Source organism: Hypomesus nipponensis, chromosome 6 (genome assembly GCF_054491055.1).
Source record: "Hypomesus nipponensis isolate SF chromosome 6, ASM5449105v1, whole genome shotgun sequence".
In the NCBI taxonomy this organism is placed as follows: domain Eukaryota; kingdom Metazoa; phylum Chordata; class Actinopteri; order Osmeriformes; family Osmeridae; genus Hypomesus; species Hypomesus nipponensis.
Genome location: NC_140366.1, coordinates 4,774,345 through 4,798,050, shown reverse-complemented (window position 1 = coordinate 4,798,050; position 23,706 = coordinate 4,774,345). Strand labels below are relative to the sequence as shown.

The following is a 23,706-nucleotide window of genomic DNA, read 5'->3' as shown; positions in this document are numbered from 1 at the left end:
GTAATGGCAATAAGCTGTAGAATACTCACAAGAATGTTAATGATAAAAAAACATAACCACCAACTTAAAAGATAGCTATTAGTAGTAAATTTCACTAAGGAAGAAAAGTGCTGAAATTTTGAAACATTGTTTTGTTGTTGAGAGAGTTGTAATTTTCTCATGCTAACGTTTTCCCTTTGTGTGGTACGACAGAGTTACACAGACCAGAAGTCTTCTGTCTCAGGTTAAAACCTAACATTAAGCGAGTAGTACACCCCATGGTGGACAAAACTGGAAATTACAAGCTGAGGTGTGAACCAAATTCTTACACACAAATCTCGGGCCGTATTCACAAAACACCCAAACTGGCCGAGTTATACTGGCCATGTAGTGAAAAAAACACGATTCAGGATTATGAATACTGGATTGTTAACTTTATTGATATGAAACAGACGTGGTCTTGCAAGTTCCGTCAGAGGTATACCGGCATCCGTCTGCTCACACTAATAGACGAACACACCACCTCTGACTTCCCAAGCGCCACCACTACCAACTACGCCAACGAAAAACTAGCAATTTGTTGACGCGGGTGGCCTATTAAATAGGCTACTTGAGGTGTGAGTTTCACCACACACCGGCTACAGATGCACTGATGCACGCATTGTAGTTACTTTGCTGCAGACATGCATTTGTCCACTTTATGAACATTCTACTTATAAAATGATATAGGATATAGAGACACAGATATCAATCAATCAGATTTAAATCATGCTATGTCATCACCGGTGGAATCGCATGGAAAAATGTGTAATTTCTCCACACAGTCGAGAAGACAATCACAAGATACTGTGACATATTTTTAAGGTGGATTCTGGATTCTCAGGTAGTGAGTACAAATTAAAAGTAAGTGTTGTCTAATTCTACTTCATGTCAATTCTATTTGCTGTTTAAATTGAACTTTACTGAGAAGTGGGGCAGCTCTCAGTAATACCCATTCCTCTTAAAGAACTCGGCCCTGGCAAGGACATCAGTGGAGTAGTTCCGCCCAGTAGTGTGACCGTCCACGTTGTTGTAATCCATGTTTTCTGTACCCATGTTGTAGGCAGCCAGAGCTCCTGAAGCAGGAAGAAAATAATTTGAAGTGTGCAGAAAAATGCGGTGAGGTTCTTTTGTCAATTTGTTGTATTATTTAAAGGTTTGTTTTCTTCACGAGGGATTGATTGATAATTGACATTCACAGTTCACAGTTGACATCCATTTAAAACACATTCTGACTTTAAAGGGCCTGTATCGTGCTTTGTGATTTTCTATTGTGATTTTACTATGTTAAACATGGTCAGAGATTGAAGAGTAAGAAAAAGAAGTGAAACTATAGTTTGTTTCATGGTTTGTTGACATAGCCTCCGGGAGCTTACCAATCAGAACAGAGTGAGCTTATTGGGAGGGGGGCCTTAAATAGACAGGCACTAAAATGTCCTGTTCCAGACAGAGGCTCAACTTAGAGGCAGCATAAAGGGCCAGTATAGATCAAAAAGGGTGTTTTTTTTTTACCATAAATCATGCAAAGATATTCCAGTACAGCCCCACATTAAATAAATAGACCTGGAAATATGCGTGAAATGTCCTCTCTAATGCCGTTTATAGGAAGAATTTGAACATTTCCGACTTTGGCGCCCGTGGAACCAAAGAAAGGCTAAAGGCAACACATATGTACTGCACCATCTCAACAGGATTGTCTTATTTTCACAAACAAAAAGGTGTGCTGTCCGAAAAATTTGAATAATGCTATGCTCGCCAAAATTCTACACACAGCGGTTTTGAATTTATTAAATTAAATAATACTGGTGGATTTGCCATTTTAGGATTTCAAAAGTAATTGCTTTGCAGATTTATGTGTAAAAACTTCAGTTCTCATTTTGAAACTTATGTTTTGGTGTTCTACATTTCACACTAACTCGCACTGCAACAATAGACAACATTGTTTTACACCTCAAAGACACACAGGTAACTCTTCAGATGGGTGATCTGTACCTTTCAGCTTCTGCATATGGCTCCAACGAGGACACTTTTTATCAAAGTCTGTGAGGAAGTATTGTAGAATCCCAATTCCTTGCTCAATATGGGTCTGGCTGTCCCACGCACCTTGAAGCGTGTGGTAGCGTTTATCAACCTAGGAACCATAAATAAGACATTATTATCAGGGAGTTGGATGCAGAGAGTATGTTGGACAGAGGATTGTGTGTGGACCACAGACCTGCATTAGTCCATAGGCATTCCCACCGTCTCCAAAGCCACGGGAATCGAGACCTGCCCCTCTGCCTCCACGTGTCTCTCTGGAGATGATGCCAGCCACGACAGAAGGCTGCACATTACAATTGTTAGAAGCCCTGATAATCTTGTCCTTGTACTTGTTTATGTATGGAAGATCATCCTTGGCCTCCTGAGCGTATGTAGACACTGCAGAGGAAATTAAAGTTTCTAGTCATTTAAACTTCATCATGTAAAATGTTCATGGCTGTGCCACATAATTCAGTATCAGACAGGTGTCTCATTTCAAATAATATTTCTTTACTTTACCAGGATAACCCAGTCAGTATCAAATCAATACTGCTTTCCAGGGAGTAATCATACATAATGAACTAGACTAAGTATACAGCAGTGCTTTGAGCTAAATGCTAATCTCAACATGCTCACAATGATAATGCTAACATGCTGATGTTTATCACGTATAATGTTTACAGGGTTCACCATCTTAGTCTATTAGCACTGAACACAAAGTACAGCTGAGGATGATGGGAATTAAAATACTGGACAAATGGAAATGTTGATCTGATGATGGTGAGATGAAAAGTTAAGGGATCACCAGTTATTACAACTCATCCTGAGGGGAACATCTGTATCAGCATGTTAGCTTGCACAAACACTTAAAACAGGGGGGGACAGCTATTTTTTTTCTGTTCACAGCAATATGCATACCAGCACCTCTAATGATCAATGATCAACACCTTATATCTCGTATATGTAAAAATGACAAGTTGTATTTTCACGGGCCTGGCCCTGGACTATTTCTTCGTGGGGCGCAGTGACTTTAAACCGCAGCATATAATTTTTTCATACAGATTAAATTAGATATAATTAGTGGTCTTCAGAGGCTCTGTCTTTTGTTTTTTTGTTTTTTTGATTTTGTCACCTTTGGACTAAGCCAGGCTAGCTGTTTCCCCTTGATTCCAGTCCTACTAAACTAACAGGATGCTGGCTGTAGTGTCATATTCATCACACAGAAATGTTTTACCAAAGAGTTACTACTACATACTAATTATGATTGTGTCAAAATTAATCAAACAAAATCTCCCGATAATCCCCTCCAAAAAATCTCCGGAAAAATTGAGCAGTGACACAGAAATCCCAGGTAGCCCAAGAAAAGTGTCAAATAAGGGAGAGCAGGGGCGAAAGTAACACTGGATGAAAGTAACAAAGCGATTTTCTCAGAGCCCTGACTTCATTTGCATTCCAAGTTAAGACAGCACCTTCAGCATGCAACCATTAATGGAACTGCCAAATAAATTACTGAGGCGGTCGTTTTTTGCTAATTACAAGTTGTGTTTCCCGTTTCAGTTCCCGACTTCGTGGAGGAGCTGGACATGCTCCTCAGCGACCTCCCGGATGATGGAACCCCCCTGATAGTCCTTGGGGACTTCAACATCCACCTCCAAGGAATGCAGGCTGTCGACTTCTTGTCTCTCCTGACCTCCTTCGACCTGACACTGCTGAGCACACTGGCGACCGACAAAGGCAGGCAAACAGCTAGACCTCATCCTGACACGTAACTGTATCACTGACTTAACCTCTGTAAGCCCACTGCCCATTTCTGGTCACTACTTTATCCAATTCTCTGTCTCTCTCCCTCCAACTCCTCCTACCTCCCCTCCCCTCGTAACTTTCCGGCGCAACCTCCGCTCCCTATCCCCCCATTTCTCCTCGATTGTAACATCCTCCCTACCTCCCATTGACGAGTTCTCGTCCCACCCCACGAACACTGCCACCAACACCCTGTTAACCACTTTAACTGCATCACTTGACTCTCTTGGTCCCCTGTCAACCAGGACTGCACAATCTTCTCCCTCCTGCCGGTGGCCTACAGATTTATTTGTGAAGAACGGTCCACCCTTCGAACAGCTGAGAGGAGATGGCACAAGTCCAAAGACGGTCTCGACCTTGATAAGTATCACTCCCTCCTTAAATCCTTCTTTTCTCACATAACTGGTGCTAAAACCCTTTACTTTCTGAACAAAATTAACTCTGCTTCAAACCCTCCACAAACCTTTCTCTACCTTCTCCACCCTTCTTAACCCAACTCCCCCACCCCCTCCCTCCACCCTGACAGCAGACAAATTCTCCTCCTTCTTTGAGAAAAAAGTTGCCGACATTAGCAGTCGGTTCCCTAAACCCACTTTGCCTACCCCCTCACCCTCCATGACTGACCCAACTAAATGTCTAAACTCTTTCTTCCCCCTGTCCGAGGCAGAGCTCTCTGACCTCATTCTCTCTCATCGCCCCACCTTCTTTCCCCTTGATCATGTCCCCTCCCCTCTCTTTCAGACCATCTCCCCCTCCATCATAACTTTTGTGCTCCATGTCTTGACATAATCAGGTAATGTGGGACAGTCACATAAACGCTTTTTTTTCTTTCTAACAAAGCATTATTTTACCATTTTGTGTGTGTGTTTCAATCAGTGGTTAAACCCCTTCAATATGCTGCAATAGTACTCATTGTAACTTAATTTAAATCCCTTTGCCAGCCTTATCATTGAGATATAATGTAATATGCAACTGAACTTTCGATGTGTTTTTTCTGTTTAGACCTCTTGTCAAGCCAGATCATGCCTACCCTGATGGTGTCAGACAAATAAAAACCACTGCATAGTGACTAGAAGTGTTGTATTTACAAGTCATGATCAGCTCTGGTGATTGGATGTTGGTTTTGTACATATTAAATCATCAAAATGCATAACTGTCCTAGCCTGACGTTGTCATAATTCTAGTCAGAATATGAGTCTGAAAACTCTCCGTTGGGCTGTGACTATGGGGCGTGTTTCAACCGAACTCGTAAAACAAATGCCTCTTCGCTCAATTGGATAGACCTACAACCAATCAGAGCAACGTAATATGTTGTTTGTTGAAAACGAATTCAACCCAAGGGCTCTTTCGTAACGTTGTTTATTACGTTACTGTTGATCATCTGTCCATCATCGTATAAATTTCATTGGTCCGCCAAGATCCTGGTTTTATATAGTTGTTCCCAATACGAGACCCTCCAGACCTAACTTCCCGACCAAATTTTTTTGTGGGCAGGGCGAAGTTGGGCTGGCAGCCAGGCTATAACTGTCCCATTTTACCTGATGTCCCACATTACCTGAACTCACCCTACAACAGTGACTTTACAGAACTACGTTCTTCATAATCTGTTTGAAACTCCCCCCAGCGTGGTGAACTGTGGGAAGGCAAGCAATGGCAAGCGATTCGTGTTGCTGCAGTGTGAACATACGGTAAGCATTTCAGTCTGCACTCTAAGCTTTCACGTACACACCCATGTACATCTCAGAAATGGTTTAAAACACTTGTGAAACATAATCAATGATTTAAAAAAAGTTGAATATATATCAAAAAGCTGAATTTTAAAAAAATGTTTAGGGTTTTGTCAACATTTTAAAGTTTAAATGGTGGCTGTAGCTGAAGGATTGAGGAAGAAGCAAGATTTGAAAGTTGAAGAAGTTTAAGAGGATTGAGAGGATTTGAAAAAGATTCAAAGAACAATACTTGCTGAAGCAGCATTCCAACAATAATGAAGATAGTGTGGCTCAATTCCCATGATGCAAGGCGGTAAATAGTGTTAAAATGTTGCTGATAAGTTTGCCGTTCGTTCGAAATACAAATGTAACTTAATGAGTTTTTTAAATGTGCCTGCTTAGAATGTAGTGTTTTGTTGCATGGTAATTGTCATTGTTGTGCTGGTTTACCATTGTAACTATGAGTTAAATGACTGTTACGTTTCATAAGAAGAGCTGGATTATTCTGACATCAATAGAGTCAGATTCTTTCTTCATCTGCAGTGTAATTTTGTAGGGGCCCACGTTCTCGCCATGGGACACAAGATTTAAGGCGTCTGAGGGGCCCTAACATTTTTTGGGGGATTTATTAGTGAGTCTGGTCATAGTAATATTAAGTTCACTTCTTGAGGTTCTTACAGTAATTGAAAGTGCACTTGAAAGTATCGCAAAGTATACTTTGAGGCTCTTTAGGAAGTATACTTCATGAACTGAGAGTGCACTACACAGGTTACTTTAGAATATTCCAAGGTATACTTTTAAGTACTTTAGGAAGTATACTTGATGAACTGAAAGTGCAGTACACAGCCTACTTTACAGTATTCAAAAGTAAACCTTGAAATACACTATAAGTGTACTTTAAAGTGTACTAAATTACATAAAAAGTGGGACAATTCAGTTTACTTACTACAAAAATAGTATACAAATAAGTACACTGTTAGTATACTTTAAGTAACATGATAATTGTATACTTTTTATACTAAGTATACTTACAAAATAAACTTGAAGTATACTTCTTTTTTGTCAGGGCTCTCATTTAATAAAATGACATTTAGCGGAAAAGCAGAACCTACTGACTTCTGTATGAAAAAGTTAAAACTGGCTCAACGTCGCCCAGCTACAATGGTTACGCTGCGTAACTGTAAGTATACTTAGTATATAAAGTTTTGCTTAACATACGCACCAATTACATCAGTATTTACAATTTAATAATGTCAATCAGTCACAGGATACATTTTGATGCAGAATTAGTATTTTGCTAATAATCTTTTTCTACTTGTAGCCTATCTGTCTGCAGTGGTTTTCCAGCAGTTCATACCAGGCTTGAAATCAAACCCACCACTGGTTATGTGCGTAGCGTTTCACTTGATGTTGCCCAAATAAGAATTCAGAATCCCCACAAAAGACACTGGTGTCTAAAACCTGTATTGACAGAAACATTGATGCCCTTAGCTATGTTTCACCTGTTTCAACTTGTTCTGCCCTTAACAAGCAAAGAGTTCTAACTAGTGGCCATTTTAGAATTTCAGTCTTTTTCCTTTGGTCATTTGCAGCAGCTACAGCTGACTTGTGTTATCATTTATTGTTTCCGTGGTAACCGAAGCCGGCTCTGAAATAATTCATTTTTTACACTGATAATACAAACAACAAAGCTACTCTCTTAATCCCAAACAATATCGATCCTTGTATTTATGTTAATTCCTTATAAAGCATCATCTGTAAGTACCTACCATCCATAAATACTTTTGGTTAATTATAATTGTATGATAGATTTTTGTAAATTCAATTATTTCTCTGATTATCTGTATCACTTATCCTACTAGCATAAGCTATTTCAATTAAATTACACTAAGGACCTCAAGGGACTCTATTGTACCTTTAGTCTATCAAATTGTAACCCAAAAACATGTTCTTGTATTACTTTCAGTTTTGCTCTGTTTCAATAAAAACCTGGAGCTTGGAAGCTACTGACTTCGCATCTTTATGAAAAGAGTTAGGCTGGCTGTCGACATGTGTTAAAAAACACACCTGGAGGACAGAACACAATTGAAACGGGCCCCACCCTCCCAAGGGGCCCCTGACTAACATGTAAGAATTGAGAAATTCCCCCACTTAAAATATATAATGGTGAGCTGTGGTTAATTTATTCATATATAACAAACTGGACATTTCTTCAAAGCTAACCACCAACTTTAACTGCAGTTAGAAACTCACCATGAACAGTAGGCAGGTCATTTCTTTCACTAGGAACACTACCAACTGTCTCAACTTATACAAACTAGTGAATTCTCAAACTAAAGCAAATACACTCAATTAAATAAGCTATATAAGCATGCAAACAAACGAGGTAAACAACATCCTTAAAGGAGCAATTGACTGCAAAACCGATTTTACCTTGTCATAGTTGAATAACGACAGTTCGGTGGGTAAAATGAACATACCGTGAATATCAAAGTCCATTGACACCTCTTTCCTATTCAAATCTCAAAAAGAAAAAAATTGGCTGTAAAACGCTAGCTTTTCAACAAAGCTACCAGTCTGACGAAGGACCGGGGACCGCCCTTTTTGTGTAATGTAAATCTACAATTCACGATGCATGTTTGTCCAGATCTTGGTCATGTTATTTTTCAGCAAGTTATTTAGAGCTAGCTAGCTAACTGAAGCCGAGTAGAATCAGGATATGGTTTGGTTGCTAAGCTGTAGCCTAACGGTGCGTTCACACTGCAGCGGGGCGGGAAGAGAGGGGCGTTGGCTTCCCATTCATTTTCAATGAAACCAGGCGTTGACGCCTGCGTAGGGCATTGTGGGAAGGCGAGAGGGGCGTCGCCGCTCGCGTAGGGCATTGTGGGAAGGCGAGCGGGGCGGCAAAAGTTAGATTTTCTCAACTTTATGTAAATGAGGAGCGTGAAAACGCCAGCGATGGCCAATCGGGTTGGTTTCTTGTTTCATGTAACGTAGCAACTGTTGGTCATGGTAAAAATGTCAAGGTTTGACAATTTCAAGATGGAAGATCAACCTATCGTATGTGTGTCTTCATACCCAGTATTGTATGATACTTTTATGTTCAATTACAGAGATGTAAACAAAAAGAATTATGCCTGGCGCAGGGTTGCTGAGGTTGTCGGCGTCCCTGGTGTGTTGTATTTTGTACTTTAATTCAGTTTTTCACATTACGTAACTTTTTTTTGTGCTAGCTGCATAGTCTAGCTAGCTCACCCTGCACACGATTGACATTCAACGCTGAAATGCTGGCTGGCAGCCACTCGCTATCCATACAGTGAATGTGTAGTGGCAAGTCATAATCTAAAGATTGATTTGCAGAGATTTCGAGTAATATAATAAAAGGTTACACATGTCAACGTTTATGTCTGATGCATTTTTTTCCAGCCGGAAAAAAAAAAAATGCGGGTGGCATTTAATCTTTCACTCGGCCTAAAAAAAGTGTGGAAAAAGATAACTTATTGTGTGCTGTAGATAAGATCATGTCAGATCCAGAATGCGTATCTGATTTTTGCTTAATGTGTGTAAAAGTTGTATTTTGTCAGCACATTTGCCATGACATTATACGAACTACAACAGTGATTTAAGAGAACTACAGCTCTGAATTAATCTGTCTGACACGCCCCCAAGCATGGTGCACTGTGGGAAGGCCGGCGGTGCAGAGCAGTAAAAAAGTCTGCAGTGTGAACGCACCGTAACGTTCTACCCACCCAAGTCAATCCAGTTCGCTTCAACAACAGAAGTGGAAACAAGTAATGTTATCATTTCAAATGATATATAGTCGATCTGTTGAAAATAGTGTTGTTTAGACACAATAGATTTATTTGCGCGTACATATTTCAAGTCTCCAACTTCGGTGTTTCAGCGAGTGCTGCTGTTGGCCGTGTTGCGTTTTTGCTCCCCAGCTTCACTCGTTGAAAACCAACCAATCAGCGCACAGCTTATCTAAATATTAATGAGCATACGAGAAAGAGAAAAGCTCGTGTTTTTTCCCGGGAACATTTCAGTGGATCTGTCAGTGGGCATAGAACAACACCCGGGCCATTTTCAATCCAACTAATGTTACATACCCTATTCGGAGACCTTAAGGAACAGTTTGAAATACCCCCAAAACCCAGTCAATTGCCCCTTTAAACATATATTAAATATACATGTCTACTTTTTCCCCTCTCCTCTGCTCTCTGGGTTTCACACACTCACACACACACACAAAACGGCGACGGTTTTAGATAAATCGTCGGTATCAGCTGCGTCTGATTTTTTGATGGCCATAAAGCCAAACTGAAATTCCTGCCTTGCACAAACACATTACTGTGCTGAACAAAGTCACATTTAAAAAACAAAGTATACTCACTGTTCTCTGTTGCTCTTCTGGAAGCTTTGGTGATGTATCAGACTCCTGGGTTTATATAGTGAACTGTTATCCACTAGTCCATCAAACCAGAGGGCAGGCTGATATGCATCACGTGGTTTATCAGAAACGGTGGTCCAGCAAGTAAAAACCCCAATGTTTGTTTAGTCAAAACGAAAGAAGCAAAACGAAAGGTTATCTATAGGGTTTGGCTGATGGAAGTGTTTCGGAGTTACAAGACGTTTACAGGAAAATGTTGACTTACTTTTTAAGCAGCAGTCAGCGGCGACAGCGGGACTATTTTATATTGGCGCCGTACTGTAAAAGTTAACAAAAGCTTGTTTATGGAGTAAAATCACATGAATACAATTTCACTTGTAGCCTATTGCAAGTGATGTATTGTATTGCACTGATGTCGTAGTATTATGTGCTTTGAAATACACTGCGATTTAAATAAAGCTAAGAAACAACTTTGCCTAATTGGTTCCTCTTTAAATGTTACTTAAAAAAAGAGACACAGAAAGACCATTTGAAGGGGGATGAAACAGTGAGTGATATCTGATGAATCAAAGTTGTTTAATGTCATGTTGCATCTAACACAACTACATTTATACCTCAAGTTTTAGCCCACATGATAGGCACACACAGTATGTGCATATCAAACAAAGGTTTGACCCTGAAACAAATGTTACATGAAAAAGGTTTAGTTGCTCAGCTGAGAGCTTGTGAAAGGTGAAGTGAGTCCATTGTTTTTGTATTCTGTAACTACTATGATTTAAGGGTGTCAATATTTGTCATCAAATAGCTCTACAAAACCCTGAAATATTCTGGTGTAAAGACAATCAAATATTGGAATGGTTGTTTTGATGTGTTAAAGTTGATTAACTCTGTCTTAAAATCCTGGAAATAAAGGAAAAATTGACTCATCACTTTGTATTATTCTCAGATTTCTTCAGTGCTTTATAGAAAATGCTATGGTCATTGTGAATTCTGTCGTGGACAATGAAGATCTGAAGGTTTAAATGAGACAGTTTTTGACTTTTTTTGTTGCATTGTTTGATTTAAATGAATTTGTGGTGTCTTGTAAGCTTATGCTGGCAATGCATAGTTGTATAATTAACACTATAAAAAAACTGCAGAGCTAACAAGGGAGTTCAATCAGTTAATCTGTGTCAGTCAGCTTGTTACCTCAGATCTTTGAATATGAAAAATTTCCACCGTGACACGTCAACTTTTATGAGTTTGTATTTATTTATTTGTTGTGTTCTTTGAAGTTATGTATTACAAGAAGACTTTGAACTGCAGCTGAATTCAACCCAACCCCACCCTGCAAACTAGCAGTCATGACATCTAGAATGGCACAAACCCCAATATTTCAAAGCAGGCATGTCCCACCTCGCTAACAGGAAGTCCACTTACATAGTAGTTATCATCAGTTATACTTCAAACTCAAAAGACCAAACAAAATCTAATCTGCTTTGTAGTTGGCATTCAGTATTTACTGATTTAAAAAACATCTAAGTTTCAAACAATACAAGCTTTAACTGCAAAGCACTTGAGTTCAAATACACCACTAAGCTTTAAACCATGAGCAGTTTGTTTGTTGGGGCCTTCTGAGAGAGTTAACAGTAAACAAAATAATGGACAGTGCACTTCAGGATCCAACCTTTGGGGCAAACAACACTCCACCACTGATGCAAATCAACTACTAGAAACACCTCTGTAAAAGCACCAAATCCAATCCACACAATTTATGACCCAATCATTGGTAGCAAGTAATACATCGATCATGATATCTGATCAAAGGTAAACAATATCCATCTGTCTTGACCCTGATTCCTGTTATTTGGAGAGTTTACAAGAGACAACTGACAATGGAGCGATTTTGCTTATGTCATCCCCGTTCAATGTTGAAGGTAAACAGTGGCTTTGAAACAGGTCACACCATCGGCTCCAGATTAAAACCTGACAAAGGCCAAGCTAACAGCAATGTGCCAGTTTCCCATCACATTTGATCATGGGCCTGTATCACAAAGAGACATTAGTGGATTATCCGGCTCTCTTTTTGGCTTCACTCAGGTTTTTCGAGCAATGCGGTAGATCACCATCATAACCTGTGCTGCGCTCCAGAGACCGATCAAAACCTGCCAACTGACCACCTACTGACCAATCAGATCACTGGAAAAATTGAGGCATCAACCAGGGCTGCGTTTCCCGATAACGATGGATTGTAGCAACGATCGAGCAAAAAACTTAACCATCGATATTTCTTACGTGCATTTCCCAAACATGCTCGTAAGGAGTAGGGTAATCTATGTGCTTTAAAGAGTTACGAATTTTCAAGAGACACTTTGATGTCTTTGGGAACGGCCCGTAAAACTAAGATTCGTCCTACGATGGATTCTACGGTCAATTTACGCTTACGACGCATTCGGGAAACGCAGCCCAGAAAGGTTTTCCGACATGGACATTAGTAGGCTAGAGCTTAGAATTAAATAACCAGTAATAAAGAGAAACAGAGCGACATTCTTAATATGTCAGTACATTTTTGAGACCTCCCTAAAATTGTATTTTTATTTTTTAAGGAAGTCCCAGCTGTCAATTAGAGACCCCCTGTATTTGGCACACTGCTGTTTGCGCAGAATGGGTGAACGACACCAAGATATGTTATCCGGAGACAACAAATATGGATGTGATCACAGGTCATGTAATTAATTAAAACAGCGATTATCAACCGTGTTATTTTAGTGGTGGTTAAGGACCGCAGCTCCCCAGGACCGCAACTCCCCAGGACCGCAGTTCGAGTGTGTGTGCTGTCCTCCAGGTGTGTTTCTTAACACATGTCGACAGCCAGCCTAACTCTTTTCATACTGACGTTTTTTTTGTTGTTGAAACAGAGTAAAACTGAAAGTATATACAAAAAATATGTTTCACAATTATGATAGGCTATTCAATTACAATCCAATTTCACTGAATAAAGGTAGGCCTATAATAGTTTCTTGAGGTCTTCAGTGTAGTTTCGTTGAAATAGCTTAGTGTGCTAGCACCTTTCATGGCAGCAGGAAAAGTGATATAGGCCTACAGATAATCAAAGAAATAATGAAATTACTAAGATCTATCATACAATTATAATTAACCAAAATTATCTATGAAGGGTTACAGACGATGCTTTATTAGGAATCAACACAAGGATCGATATTGTTTGGGATTAAGAGAGTAGTTTTGTTGTTTGTATTATCAACGTAAAAAATGAATTATTTCAGAGCTTCTAGTTCTAGGCTATTACCATATAGAAACAACTAACAATAACACGAGTCAGTTGTGGCTGCTGCAAATGACCAACGGAAAAAGACTGAAATTCTACAATGGCCACTAGATGGCGTTAAACTGCCAAGCCCATTCTCCATGCTTGCCAAGGATGGAACAGTGTGCTTTAGTGTTGTCTTCCACCAACAGAGGACGCTCTAAAGATCCAAATGTTTCTGATTCCCTTGTGTTGTGTTCTCGGATTTGTTTCCTCGACTGTAGCATCTGCAAGCAATCCCTCTCTTCCTAAGCCAAACCTCCAGCAATCAAGTTTATGTTTGGTCGGATTCAGAAAGGCATATCACAACCGATATTTCAGTCTTTGAAGAAAGCTTACTTATTGAGGATATCCCGTACTGCTACTTCGAAAATGTCTTTCCCCTTCCAGTACCCTCAAGTCTACCGTGACGAGGCAGTTGTAAGTAGTTGCTAATTATATAGCTAACTAGCTATATAGCTAAAGTTAGCTATCACCTGCCTGCCTGCTGGCATTTTTGCACGGATGCTTCATCATCTTGTCGCTAGCGGATTAGCTAGCTAGACAGCTAGCTCTCAGTTAACTATCTGATTTGAATGGGCCAGTGAGCTAGCTAACATGTTCCAGTGATATCTAGCTATACATTCGAGATCAGAGACATTAGAGTAGATATTTCGAAAAACATCCAATGATTGGGTATTGTTGATCAACAGTAATGTGACGTGCTACAAGTCCCGTCTATTGTAGCTTGCTACTACAGTAATTTACGTTGGAAATCCAAATGTAGCGCACTGGCACAGTCAATGAATGGGTTAGCCAGGTTAGCATCTACTAGCTAGCTGTAGCTCTAGCTAACAAGCCCGATTTCTCATTGTTGCTTTTGTTTTCATGCTAGCTAGCTCTAGCTCATTCACTACCTTTAGCTAAGCTAGCCCCCTGATGTCACTGGTACTGCACCCATCATTTCTGCCACCCAGTCTTGAATATCATCCGGCACATTTCTCGCAGGTGGATGACTACCATGGTAACAAGATCCCTGACCCATACAGCTGGTTGGAGGACCCCGACAGTGAAAAGACTCAGGTAGGTAGCTAGTTGGCTAGTCAGCTGCCGATTAGCCTTATTAACCAGTCTCAGCTGACTGTGACAGCACTTACTACTTAAATCGTTCGTTTTAATAGTATTTAGCAGGGCTGTAACAATATATTGTGGAACAATAGGTTATATCGCAATACGAAATGTTTACAATATGTATCATTGAGTTATGAGAAAATGTTTAATGTTTTGGAAATAAATCTGTTAATTGAATTTCAGTTTAATAAAAAATGTATTGTATTGTACACCCAGTATTGTGATACGTATCGAATTGTGAGCTGAGTGTACCATTAAACCCCGAGTATTTAGCTTGTAATGCGTTAATCTTTTTGGTCATACGCCCCCCAAAAGTAGCTACACAGGTTGTCTAACTCTATAAGTTATAGAATTGCACTTCTTTCGATTTGTATAAAAGTGTCTGGTTAATGAATAAAATATAAAAATGCAATATCTCAATTATCAATAGATCTAACTTCATAGTCGTTCGCCCTGCTTCCAGTTATTGGTGACTGATTGGTGAAACTTCCATCACCAAGTCGAGTAATGTAATAATGTAACGAATCATGCTGTGCAGCAAAATGTGTAGCCAAGGTACATGTCATTATTCTAATGTATTGAATCCTGGCCGTCAACTGGGTATACAATACAACACCAATAGTAAAGTGTATGTAAAATATTCTGCAACTGTCGCCAACCTCTGGCCAAACGCGATCAGTGCTATGCTATAGATCCGTCTTTGTTCCAGGCGTTTGTCAATGCCCAGAACAAGTTGACTTTGCCCTTTCTGGAACGCTGTGAGGTGCGAGACCTGTTCAAGGAGCGCATGACTGAGCTGTACGACTACCCCAAATACAGCTGCCCGTTCAAAAGAGGGAGCCGGTGAGTAGGGAAATGGGAATGTTAGTTGAAGTTGATTGGCTGGTCCATAGAGTTTCACACAAACTGAAATCACTTTTGTAATTGGAACTTTTGTAGTGATTTGAACACCAGAATTTTCCTTGGCCTGTCCTGCAGGTATTTCCACTTCTACAACACGGGCCTTCAGAACCAGAGTGTCATGTATGTTCAGGAGAGTCTGGATGCTGAGCCCACCATTTTCCTGGACCCGAATACCTTCTCTGAGGATGGAACTGTGGCACTACGAGGTGAGGCGCTCTCCCCCGGGTACGTGCAGTCTACTTTTGATAAAGACGGAGTTTAAAGGAGGCCTGTTTGTCTATAAATACACTGCGGCTATTCTTAGAATAATAGTGTCACGAGCAGTGCGGATTAACGGATACAGAAACCAAAAAAGTTGCCTTTTTGAGGTACAAAGGGGAATCTCCAATAGGATGGAACCAATCTTTGTTCTTTCACCCACAGCTGCCGCGGTTATCATCTCCCGTCCTCTCCCGTTCAAGTCCGCGTGTTGACACTCACCTTCCGTTTCTCCAGGCTACGCCTTCTCAGAGGACGGCGAGTACCTTGCCTACGGCACCAGCGCCAGCGGCTCGGACTGGGTGGAGATCCGCTTCCTGCGGGTGGAGGGTGCCGTGACCCTGGAGGACCGGCTGGAGCGGGTGAAATTCAGCTGCATGTCCTGGACCCACGACGGCAAGGGCCTGTTCTACAACTCCTACCCCGTGCAGGAGGGCAAGAGCGACGGTACGTGCTTCAACTATTGGAAATGATTTCTGTCATTGTACATGGGTGCTTTCCTCTTTTATAGAGAATCCCGGGTTTTCTGTGAAAAAAAAAACATTAGATAACAACTTCCTCCCATGGACACTAGGGTGTATGAATGAGCTCCTGTCTGTCTCCCCTCATAGGTACAGAAACATCCACCAACCTGCACCAGAAGCTCTACTTTCACGTGCTTGGGACCCCCCAGTCCCGGGATTGCCTGTGTGCCGAGTTTCCTGAGCACCCCAAGTGGATGAGCGGGGCCGAGGTATTCTTCTCTTTAAATAGCCAAACTGTCGGATTATTCAAATTCAAATTATTAATATAATTATTAGTGATTTGTTAGTTATTTAATATTTAAGTTTATGTGTGTGGTGTCAGGTTTCAGATGACGGGCGCTATGTACTCCTGTCTATCAGGGAGGGTTGTGACCCTGTCAACCGGCTGTGGTACTGTGACCTCCACACCACTCCTCAGGGCATTACAGGTACGCGCAACACACGCATTCACACACAAGGATATCCAACGAAGACACGTTTTGCATTTTCACTGTCTCCCTCCTTGGCAACTCCCCCCCCCCCCCCTCCTCCGCCCCATCCCAGGGATGTTGCCGTGGGTGAAGCTGATTGACAACTTCGAGGCCGAGTACGAGTACGTGACCAACGAGGGCACGCTGTTCACATTCAAGACCAACCTGGAAGCGCCGCGTTACCGCCTCATCAACATCGACTTTGCCTCGCCGGACCCTAGCAACTGGAGAGAGCTCATTGGCCAGCACGACAAAGACGTCATCGGTGAGAGAGTGCCTAATGGGCCTGTAAGGCATGCGGCGGTCTATACGGAAGTTGGTTGTATCAACTCTGAGTTCAATACGGCTAACCGTGTGGCCCCTTTTGCTGTCCCCCCCCATTCCCGTTCTCCCATCAGTGTTCGCCACCTGCACGTACAACAGCTTCCTGTTCGTGTGCTTCCTGCACGACGTGAAAAACGTGCTGAAGATGTACCTGCTCAGCTCGGGAGAGGAGCTGAGGACCTTCCCCCTGGACGTGGGCTCCGTGGTGGGCTTCACTGGCCGCAAGAGGGACTCCGAGATCTTCTACTACTTCACCTCCTTCCTCTCGCCAGGTCAGCCTACCGCGGCTTTGGGGGAATTCCAAAAACGTTGTTTCTCCCGCAATCCCACCCCCGCTGTTTATCTGTGATTTAGATGTTCAGTTTTAGACTCTTTCGTCTGAACATCTCTCCATTTACTCCCTTGCTCTTTGGCTTTTTGTTTGTCTCGGCGCTTGTCCTCACATTCGCACACTTCTCTGCTTCCCAGAGTTTTGTTTTGGCACTCCCTCAGACACACAGGGCTGCTCTCTCTCTCTAGTCTCACTTTACTCTATCTGGAGCCATATCCAGAAATTTGACATGGGGGGGTGAACCAACTGGGTTATAGTACAGCCGTGGCCAAAAGTATTGGGAGCAACATACATTTTGTGTTTGCAAAGCTTGCTGGGCCTGGGCATAAAATGACTGCTAGCATCATTTCAGTAAGTCATATCATCAGCACAGGGGAATGTGTGAACTCGTTCTCGCCAGGTGAAATCACTATCCTCTATCATTCTGATTTGAATTTAAGAGCAGATTGACTGCTGTAAAAGAGGGGACTATTTGCAGATATAGAACATTTTTACCCACAAATAAAAAAAAAAATTAAAAAAAAAAAATGTGCCTTGTTGTATTCTATAGAAACAACATTTTCCTCAAATACTGAACCAGCAAACTTTGCAAAACACAACATTTGTCATTGCCAAAACTTACGGCCACGCCTGTAGGTTTTTTGGGGTGGCCAACTTTGGGGCCTAATCACCACCCCCCCGCCCTTCCCTTTGCTGCCTGTAAACTTCAGGTAAGAACTAATCACATACAGCCAACCGTATTAACTTTCTTGCCTGTCCCCATCCTCCTCCAGCCATCATCTATCACTGTGACCTGACCCAGGAGCCCCTGCAGCCCCACGTGTTCAGAGAGGTCACCGTCAAGGGCTTTGAGCCCTCCGACTACCAGACCACACAGGTGACACACACCTGCAGATGTTCTAAAGGTCTTACTCTGCAGAACTGTTGGTTAAGTTGAAGGTGGTAAAGTTATACTTTTTAAGGAATGCATTATGGGACTGTATTATTTAGGCCTATTCTTAACAACATTGACAAGTTCCAGAGGTGTTAGTTATTCATTTATTTATTCATTTCAGGTTTTACCGCAGCACTTTTCAGTTAAGGCGGCCGCCTAAGCAACACACACCTGCCACCTGAACTACGTGTTTTTTGTTGTGTTTTTTTTTTCGATATCTGCCGTTGTCCTGTTTTCTCCCTTCCATTCCAAACCGTAACCAACGCCAGTCTCCCTTCTCTGCAGAACGCATTAGTCAAACACACAAACTAGCAGCAGCACCCCCTCCTCCCCCCACCCCCGGTCTGACGGCAAACCCTACCACATAACACATTTTCTGCAGGAAACCCTGCATTTATGTCCCCAAAAGGCAATTGGTTCTGCAGCAAGACCAGCATAAAGACATAATTATTTATGGAATGCATCAAAAATCACCATTAAAAATAGCATACAACACAACAACTGCCGGTACCTTTGTCGTGTGTGTGTTCCCCCAGGTGTTCTACCCCAGCAAAGACGGCACCCAGATCCCCATGTTCATAGTCCACAAGAAGGGCATCACGCTGGACGGCTCTCACCCAGCCTTCCTCTACGGCTATGGCGGCTTCAACATCTCCATCACGCCGAGCTACAGGTGTGGCACTTTTAAGCAAGGAACTTATCCCCTGTTCCACTCACTCACGCATCTGCTACTACTAACACTACCCACTCCAGTGTTTCCCCTGGGGGGGTAGACCAAAATGTTGCCTCCCCTTTACGTGACACGCCTTGCAAATCAGTGTGAGCATCAGTGTGTGAACCATATTCTGTGTGTTTATTAGGTCCTTTGTGATGAGCAACGTCCGTATGTTGCCAGTCAAAATGAAACTAGCTAGCATAACACAGGTAGCACAGTATATGCACAGAAGTAAATGCTATTCCCAGCACCACTTCCCATCTGCAACGAGCAAGAAGCGAATTGCCTGTATGTGTGAACAGCTTTGTCTTGCGCATTCTTTTTTTTGAATATAGGGTCGCCCCCGCCAAAACAATGGTAGGGGTAACACTCTAATCCTCATCTTGTCTGCATACTGCAAACCAGGGGTTCCCAACCCTGGTCCTCGGGACCCCCTGTCCTGCATGTTTGAGATGTTTCCCTGCCCCAACACACCTGATTCAAATGAATGGGTCGTTAACAGGTTTCTGCAGAGCTGGATAACGACCCATTCATTTGCTCACTGCTCTAAACAATGATAGGGCTTTTTGAGTGGACGTAGGTTTAGCCAGTGACAGTGCATCAGGGTCATGAGGTTTGTCTTTGTTTCTCCAGTGTGTCTCGGCTCATCTTTGTGAGACACATGGGCGGAGTTCTGGCCGTGGCCAACATCAGAGGTGGAGGGGAGTATGGAGAGACTTGGCACAAAGGTGACCCATGCACAATATTCACAATATTATCGAAACGTGAAGTCCACCCCTTTGTGTCATAAATGCTCATAATCCTCTGTTGTTGGGGTCTGTCGGTTTGTTGTACTCCCTGTCTCCTTTTCCTTTCTCTCTCTTCCTCCCTACATTGGTTCTTTCACTCTGTTTTTCTCTCCCTCACCCTTTTCTTCTCTTTCCCTGTCTCTTTCATCCGTCTCTGCATTTTCTTTCCCTCCTCCTTGTCAATTGTCTCTCCCTCTCCCCCCATCTCTTCCCTCCCCCTCTTTCTCTCCCCCATCTCTTCCCCCCCCCCCCCGTCTCTCCCTCCACCGTCTCTTCTCTCCTCATTTTCTCTCGCTCCCCCGTTTCTTCTGTCTTCTCTCTCTCTAGCGGGCATGCTGGCCAACAAGCAGAACTGCTTCACAGACTTCCAGTGTGCAGCAGAGTACCTCATCAAGGAGGGCTACTCCTCTCCGTCCAAGCTCACCATCAACGGGGGTTCCAACGGGGGCCTGCTCGTAGGTGCGGTGCACGCTGATGACCACAGCTCATCCCTGTTGTGTAGATACAGAGCAATCTACCGAAGATTCCGGACAACAAATGGCTATCGAAAGACTGCCATAAAAAAATTCTACATTTGTATTGATTACTTTTCCAACCTCGATGTTCACATGTACTGTGTGTGTGTGTGTGTGCGTGCGCAGCGGCCTGTGTGAACCAGCGGCCCGAGCTGTTTGGCTGTGCCGTGGCCCAGGTGGGAGTCATGGACATGCTCAAGTTCCACAAGTTCACCATTGGACACGCCTGGACCACCGACTTTGGCTGCTCCGAGATCAAAGAGCAGTTTGAGTGGCTCATAAAGTAGGTTTCTCACTTACCTGGCAACATCACCATAATTATACTATACACACCATCATTTAGGTAATATATGGATAAGTAGGTGTCGATATAAGTGGACAAAATGCGTTCATAAAATGAATCCATATTATACATCTTATTTGATGTTTTACAGTACATACAAATGCCCCACTAATCGTGATTTTTATTGACTTTTGTGGGGGGGGGGGGGGGAGCCCTTTCAAACCAGATGCTATGTGGACAGATCTTCCTTTTTTATTCACTTGTATACATGCACATGTTTGTAATGCCCTTTCCCTCCCCTCAGATACTCCCCCCTCCACAACATCCGCATCCCCGAGGGGGAAGGCGTCCAGTACCCCTCGGTGCTCCTGCTCACGGGCGACCACGACGACCGCGTGGTCCCACTCCATTCGCTCAAGTACATTGCCACCCTGCAGCACGTGGTGGGCCGCTGGGCCAAGCAGGCCAACCCCCTGTTCATCCACGTGGACACCAAGTCGGGCCACGGCGCCGGCAAGCCCACCAGCAAGGTCATCCAGGAAGTGGCCGACACCTACGCCTTCATAGCCCGCTGCCTTAAAATCTCCTGGGTCAAGTGAGGTACCCGTAACCCCCCCTCCCCCACCACCCTCTGTTTAAGGGGCATTATTTTCCGTTATGTCGCTGAGTTTTAGTACTTGCTTTGTGGAGGTTCTAACCCAAGTCATTTAACGTGTTTAGTGCGTTTAGTAAACAAACTGTCACCACTGACGTGACACTGCAAGACTTGACGTGTCAAAGGTCATCCCAAGTGTTGGAAGTCAGTATCAGAGAGGTCTCTCCTTCGATGGGTGCTCGCCCCCCCCCCCCAGCCCCCCCTCCATCTCCCATCCACCACAGGCAGACTATTTATTTATCATTGGACAGGGTTGTACACCTGTAATGATTTCAGCATGTAGAATTTTTTTTAAGACTCACAGTATTAGTATCAATGATACTGTATGGTTTAAGCGACTATGTTTTCAAGAGGACTGCCACGAGTGCCAGTCTCCTTTTGCTGTGTGTGTGTGTGCTTGTGAGTGAGTGTGTGTGCGCACACATGGGCGTGTATAAATGTTCACATATTGTCAGATTAACATTGATTTCTACCTCCTGGAAATGTGGGAAATAAACAACAAGTCCACCATTTCAATAAACAATTTTTGAACAGAGCTCACTTGTCTTGGACTGTTTTGTTTGCATGCACATTAATAACACATGGATAGATTTGTATTTATTTAGTGCAGTTACATTCTAACATTCAATATATACAAACGCCCTCTTTTAACTCTTAATGCTAACCATCATTCCCTGAGGAATAACGTAGACTGCACTAAAGGTTGGTCAGTATATTCATTATATGATATGTTAAACTATAGGAAAACAACCTTACAGACTTCAAGTAGCTTATATGATGCAATGACAAAGTTATTCAAGGAACCCAAATTGCATATTGCGAGTGAAATGTTTGTGGCTGCAGTAGTTAATACTTTTAGTGCTGTTTTAAGAAATGTTCTATTAGTCAGTACTCCAAACAGTGGACACATTGGTACTGTTGCATTTTTGTAACACACTGGACAGTGTATATCATGATTTTCTTTTTGTACGCTTTTGCATGCAATTTCACCCATGACTTAGTGAAAACCATTACCTATGAAATACAATTAATTATTTCGAATGCATCTTTGACGGAGACAAATGTGGGGCAGGTGCGCGATGCCAAAATATTTTTGTCAATTATGGCCTTACAGAAATAAGCATAGTTAGAACTTTGCTTTGGACAGCATTGCATGGTGTGTCTGTGGCTCAATAATCTTGCAAACCAGGCACTGTAAGGAATTGAAAACTGGTAGGTGTATTGCTCACGACCCAAGGATATGCAGTGTTGTGTGACGTTGTCTGGATGACCACTTGGTGAGCAGCACGAAACAATGGTCCCACAAATCTCACGAGAACGGGCACTATACTAGAATGTGCCGCCAGGGCATGGGCACTCACAGACCTATTTGACCAATCCGTAAAACTAGGTGAACTGTTACTTTATATGGAAAGTGCATAGTGGCCATTGAAGTTTGCAAAATCGTGATAGGGGAAAGCACTATGTTGAACTTCGGGTTTGTCCGTAGTAGAGTGGCTTGCCCTGCTCCTGGCCTCATAAGGTCTATGTCGCCTTTAATATAACAAAAAGAATGGGACTTTTATTTACAACGTATTGGTTTTCAGAAAGAAAAAAGCATAATTTGTGGCCAGGGGCCTGTACTACGAATCAAGATTTGGCGTTAGCGAGGTAACTTCAGGTTCAACCCAGGGTTTTCTGTACTACGACGGTGGATCGCTTGTTACAGGGGTAGATCGCCATGGCAACATATGCTGAACGGCTAACCTGGTCGGGAGCAGGTTAAGTTGGAGATCAGAGATCAACTGGTATAAAAACCCCTGGGGCAACTGGGGAGGTTTCATGTTGATATATTATCCCTATTCACTGGGTGTCTCCCCTTAACCCATTCTGTTGTCCTTGGGTTGCTTTGAGACATTTTCTAATCATTTCCATATCAGAAATGTGTTTTTTTCCCCCAATCAAAACCTTTCAAACCAAGAAGAACAATGGGGATTTGTACAAAGCTCTTCACAAGTGATACATAAATGATCATTTCACATTCATTGAATTTTGATGTTTCATTCACTTTTATAGCATTTTTAGGACATTGAAAGAGATAGTGGTGAAAACCCCCAGAAAAGATTCAAAAGGCACAACAAGAAAGCCACAAAAAGGTATCAAAAAGACCAAAACGTAAAACAAAGTTTAACAAATACATCCTCATGTGTTCTCCCTTCCCTAGGAATACAGAAAAATATGTCAGTGTAACTAATAATAATAACTAAATAACTTTTAAGTTTTTCTGTATCCAGCCTTGTTTTTTTTTATTAAAAGCCTCTTATAATTGAGTTCCAGGGTTTTGTTTTTATACAGGGCCTCTCACATCGTCTGCTCCAACCTAATACAAAAGAACATTGTCCCTTTCCAAGGCACACTTGGTCAAAGTTGAAGGTGTCCATTTGACTATTACAAGGTTCATTGCTTATACCTTGTGTCTTTGTCTTGGCTTTGAAGTGGAGGCCCTAGGCTCAGGGGGAGGAAGACGTTCCTATTCCTGCTGAGTTTAACACCATAGCAATTTAATCAATTGAGTCATATTTGAAATGAGCACTTTAAGGACTTGTGTCTTATGTTGAGACCACCACCATTAGTAAGTTATCACAGACACTTCAATCACAGCCACACGTTCACACAC

The 23,706-nt window shown here is 42.3% G+C and overlaps 2 protein-coding genes across 2 annotated transcripts; one reads left to right on the top strand and one right to left on the bottom strand.

Annotated features, from left to right (window-relative positions):
- Nucleotides 1–391: 391 nt before the first annotated feature.
- On the bottom strand, nt 392–10,063 carry LOC146286477 (lysozyme g-like). Its single transcript, XM_084700181.1, has 4 exons — nt 9,940–10,063; nt 2,234–2,436; nt 2,011–2,149; nt 392–1,094 (listed from the first exon to the last, which is right to left on the bottom strand). Coding segments are annotated over exons 1-4 (477 nt in total). The 5' UTR covers nt 9,941–10,063; the 3' UTR covers nt 392–960.
- A 3,303-nt stretch (nt 10,064–13,366) lies between these two features.
- On the top strand, nt 13,367–21,586 carry prep (prolyl endopeptidase). The gene is made up of 15 exons (XM_084700415.1): nt 13,367–13,660; nt 14,228–14,302; nt 15,060–15,193; nt 15,329–15,459; nt 15,749–15,958; nt 16,123–16,244; nt 16,358–16,463; nt 16,579–16,770; nt 16,904–17,101; nt 17,934–18,037; nt 18,631–18,767; nt 19,443–19,537; nt 19,925–20,056; nt 20,239–20,395; nt 20,700–21,586. The coding sequence occupies exons 1-15, from the start codon at nt 13,517–13,519 to the stop codon at nt 20,992–20,994; spliced, it is 2,232 nt and encodes a 743-aa protein (XP_084556541.1). The 5' UTR covers nt 13,367–13,516; the 3' UTR covers nt 20,995–21,586.
- Nucleotides 21,587–23,706: the final 2,120 nt, after the last annotated feature.

Bases quoted from the DNA above. Each gene is read 5' to 3' on its own strand.
- LOC146286477 (XM_084700181.1), bottom strand. The intron at 2,150-2,233 runs GTCTGTGGTCCA...TATGGTTCCTAG, and splicing joins ATGCCTATGGACTAATGCAG to GTTGATAAACGCTACCACAC. The intron at 1,095-2,010 runs GTACAGATCACC...TTCCTGCTTCAG, and splicing joins CCATATGCAGAAGCTGAAAG to GAGCTCTGGCTGCCTACAAC.
- prep (XM_084700415.1), top strand. From the start codon at position 13,517: ATGTTTGGTCGGATTCAGAAAGGCATATCACAACCGATATTTCAGTCT. The intron at 16,771-16,903 runs GTGAGAGAGTGC...TTCTCCCATCAG, and splicing joins GCACGACAAAGACGTCATCG to TGTTCGCCACCTGCACGTAC. The intron at 19,538-19,924 runs GTGACCCATGCA...CTCTCTCTCTAG, and splicing joins TGGAGAGACTTGGCACAAAG to CGGGCATGCTGGCCAACAAG.